General features: G+C 35.6%; 1 protein-coding gene across 1 annotated transcript in view; it reads left to right on the forward strand.

Moving 5' to 3' along the window:
- The window catches only part of LOC118763085, a 24731-nt gene extending 21397 nt beyond the window's left edge, over positions 1–3334 (forward strand). The window contains exon 2 of the mRNA XM_036502374.1: positions 2289–3334. Within this exon, the coding sequence (XP_036358267.1) occupies positions 2289–2666 (378 nt within the window). The 3' untranslated portion in view covers positions 2667–3334. The remainder of the gene's footprint in view (positions 1–2288) is intronic.
- The last annotated feature ends 1039 nt before the right edge of the window (positions 3335–4373 follow it).

The following is a 4373-nucleotide window of genomic DNA, read 5'->3' on the forward strand; positions in this document are numbered from 1 at the left end:
AATTCAAAATGAAAAATTAAAATACACCATCTAGAAAATTACTTATAAAAGAATATTAAATATAAGATAAAAAATATAACGATGATTAAGTAATATACAAAATAATAAATAAAACGTATATATTTGGCATATATATATATATATATATATATATATATATATATAGCATTGGGATATCCCAGAAACAGCTGTAAGACTTTGAATTTGTCCAATAATGATAATAAGGTATATGACTTGAGATGATTGCCTTGCCTTAACGTTTCTTGTCCACTTTAACAATTGTATATTCGCTATATTGGAAATCTGCAATGGCCCCGAAACTACCGTCTCGGCTATAATCTTGGAGCCCTAGTAATTTGTTGAAGCACTTACCTAGCGTACTTAATCGTCTAGATCAGCTCGTTTAGATAAACTCCCATATTTTGTGTTTGTGTGTGTGTGTGTGTGTGTGTGTGGTGTGTGTGTGTGTGTGTGTGTGTGTGTGTGTGTGTGTGTGTGTGTGCGTGTATACTACGGGCCCAAATTTCGTTGCAAATATCAATCTCGAAATGTTTAAATTAATCACCAACGACATTAGCCACTCTGAGAAGGTCTGCGAATGTTAAGGGTGCAGTCACTTCTCTTTAGAATACACAAAATACTTAAAACGCGTGCATTTAAAATGTGAAAACTGGAATCATTGTTGTTTATAGGACAGTATCCTGTTTTGTTTCATTGTTTTCTTCTCCATCCATCCATCCAGCCAAATTTTCCAGCCATTAATCGTGGAAGGGTTGCAGCAGTAGATTCCTCGGGTATCTCTTCCATAAGGTCCTGTTAGAAGCAACCGCCGTTAGACCTTCCGGTTGACACCAGCCTGAACAATTGACACTATAGATATTATACAGCCATTTTTTTCCCTCGGTCTACCCCTACGCCTCTTGCCAGTTGGCGCGGCTTGAACACACCTCTTGCAATTATTTCCTGCAACATTCTAAACAGATCTGTCGTACTAGAGCTGTGACCTCCCAAGGCGGAGAAATAGGGGCTCGACCATGAAGTCCTTGCTAGTCAACCTTTCGTTTAATGTTACTTCAGAACCTTTCAAAGGAATCTCTTTTGTGATCACTTGTATTTGCGATTGTATTCTTGTGGTCATTAACCGACATTCATGGCCATATATGAGGAAAGGCATGTAACACGAATTAAAGAAATTCAATTTGGTATTTTTGCTAACCTTTCCTCTCTTCTGAGGATCGATTGCTGGTGCTGGTGCATTCTGTGACAGTACCAGTAATTCTAACGTCCAGTTCAGCCTCCTGCCTTCCATAAATCGTGGAACTTCACCTAAACTTCTCCACCTATCTCAAGGATATTCTATAAACAAAGAGAATGTGCAGGAAAGGCTGTTTTGAGATGGCTAAAGCCTCAATCTTCACAGCACAAATTCTCATCCCTGTCTTGTAACACTCGTCAGCGAACCTATTAAATGCACGCTGGAGAACATCTTTTTCTCTTTTGCTATTTTCAATTGCAGAATGCGATTCAGAAACGTAAGATAGTTGTACACACACGTCAAACTCACTATAGAGTAGAGGATCGAAGTATTTTTCTTATCGTCCCCAGTAAACTCAATTCATTGCTATCCTTCTCGAATGAAAGACTTAATTTGAAAAAGTCGGTTTCGCAGAGTTAGTAGCGTTGTTGCGATGCCAAATTTAATTTCGCTCATCTGACCACCAGAAACTTTTCGTAGAACCGACACTAGTGCTAACATGTCACCATTCTGAATATATCTTCAAGACACCAGTGTTGGACATCCTCAGTAGAGGCCAAAAGCACTGCCCTACCTCTAAGTTGTAACACGACAGGCTTTCGGTTAGTCTGTCACTTAATGCACGCTTCTAACTGACGTTCTTGCAAAAAGAAAAGTTAAAATAAGTTAAATTTAAATTATAAGTGCACACCATAAAGAACAGAAAAAGATTAGATGTACTTTTTTAGCAACGGTATTAATGGCATATAAATAAATTAACATCAAATAAATATATTGAGATTTCAGGTTTTATGCAAACGCATTTCGAGAACAGTATAATATTTTCTGCATTTTCTATTCGTTTCAGATGAAGTTAAAGAAATTGCCAAGAAATCATGTACAGCAGAAAATGTTCAACAGAATAAATTTCATTTCTCTCATCCAGAGGAAAAAAAATTTATTCAATGTGACGAGTGGGTCACAAAAGGCCTATACATGCGATAGAGAGAATAGCATAATTGGAACTCAACCAACGGTAAACACCCCGACAACAACCAAATCCACCATTACCAATCCCTGTACCAAGGAGAATATTGACGCCGGTAGATTCTATTTCGCTTATTCAAACGAAAACTTCTTTATTCATTGTAACAAGTGGGGTGCATATTGTGTAATGCCGTGTGCACCGGGTACAAAATGGTTACAAGTCATCGAGAGCTGCGTTGCAGATGATAGCAATGTTAAAACCACGACAACCACCAAATACGACATTACCAATCCCTGTACCAAGGAGAATATTAAAGCCGGTAGAATAATTTTCCCTCATCCAAACAAAAATTACGTTATTCGATGTGACCTGTGGGGTAATTACTATGAAATTCCGTGTGCACCGGGTACACAATGGTCACAAAGCGACTATACCTGCATTTAACCAACCAAGCCGACGACGAGTAAATCCCCTAGTAACAATCCCTGTATGAAGGAGAAAATTGGCTTTGGTAATTTTTTTCCATTATTCAAATAAAAAATGTTCTTTATTCAATGTATCTCAGTTGGTATATACTTTGTAATGCCCTGTCGGCAAGGGTCATCGTGGTCAGAAAACTCGATGTCTTGTTCATGATAGATAACGACGAATTACCTAATTGTAATCCTTTCCAAAATGCTATTTTCTGATCTTTCTAACATCTGAATAGGCGACTAGAAATGCCTGCTTTGTAAAACAATTGTGTGTACTGATTTTATAGTTTAAATTTAGCTTTTCGTTTTTCTAATGTGAAATGTTTCAAATATTGTTTTGGGTATATTTTACTATCGTAATATTTTGCCAGAGTGTTTTTCATTATTCTTTTTTTCTCATAACCGAAATATGATATGCTTTTGTTCATTCATGTAACTTTTGTCCTGCGTATTGTATAAAATTCCATAAGTAAATATGATCTTCACATGAAAAGTCTTATGGGGCTTATACATTATTACATACTTCGGAACTCTTAAAATATTTTCCGTCTATCTTCACAAAAATGTATTGTTGATGTCAAAATTTTTAAATATTGTATAATATCTGTTTCTATGAATAAACGATATTTTCCTATATAATTTCTTATTGTTTTCGCTTTATATTTCTAATATAAATATATATATATATAAATAACTCGATTAATATCTTTGGAATTTATTAGTAAAAGTCCATACAATTATATGTCTTTCAAAAGTTAGCGATGGTATCACAGAATTATATGTGTTGTAGCACCACAATATTTTCAACTTCCTCTTCGACCAAGGAGTAATACATTAATACTTCCTACCCGCAAATCTTAGCTTGTTTACCTTGGAAGCTGTATGTTTATCTCAACTGCTTCTTCTCTCATTTACATTGATGTCTAGCTGTAAATGATGCCTAGCGATCCCAGTCAATCCAGCCGATTTCAAACATTTCTTTTCTGGTTTAGATTCGGTATTTTCCTTATTCTATTGTCGGAGGAAACCTGTGCACATAAATTTTGCATACTCTCAAAGATGTTCAGATTGATGCAACAGTTGCTCACTTTGAATTTCTCTATGCCGGCGGCTATGGGGAATAGTAGTAAATCGACTATGAATCTCTACGTAATCTTAAAACTTATCGGAAATAGCAGAGAAAACCAGAAATTTTGGTTTGGGTCACCAGTTATATTGGCTGGAAGTAATAAGCAGATTGCTTGTTAAGGAAACAAAAGTTATTATACAACAGTAGAGGGGGGAAAGGAAAGAGTTAGTGTCTCTGACAAATAGTGTACTGGTGAGTAAGTTATTGCTAAAGAGATGTAGACTACGGTGGTCTATGTGTAGCAATATTTCTAACTCAATATTGTGAGTCACACTTGAGTGCACAACTATCATGCCCGAAAAGCTTTGTGGAACCAGAGTAGAGTGAATAAATAAATACATATATGATGTATAATTATGTGTATACACGCACACACGCACACACCCACACACACATATATATATATATATATTTGTATATATGAAGGATGAGTAGAGATGGCTTTTTGGAGTATAATTTTTATTTTAGTAATAATGTTTAGAGTGAATTACTCTGTAATGAATTTCAAGCTTAACACAGCCGTTTTCAAAATAAAAAATGTTTTACTAG

The sequence above is a fragment of the Octopus sinensis genome, linkage group LG1 (assembly GCF_006345805.1).
Source record: "Octopus sinensis linkage group LG1, ASM634580v1, whole genome shotgun sequence".
In the NCBI taxonomy this organism is placed as follows: domain Eukaryota; kingdom Metazoa; phylum Mollusca; class Cephalopoda; order Octopoda; family Octopodidae; genus Octopus; species Octopus sinensis.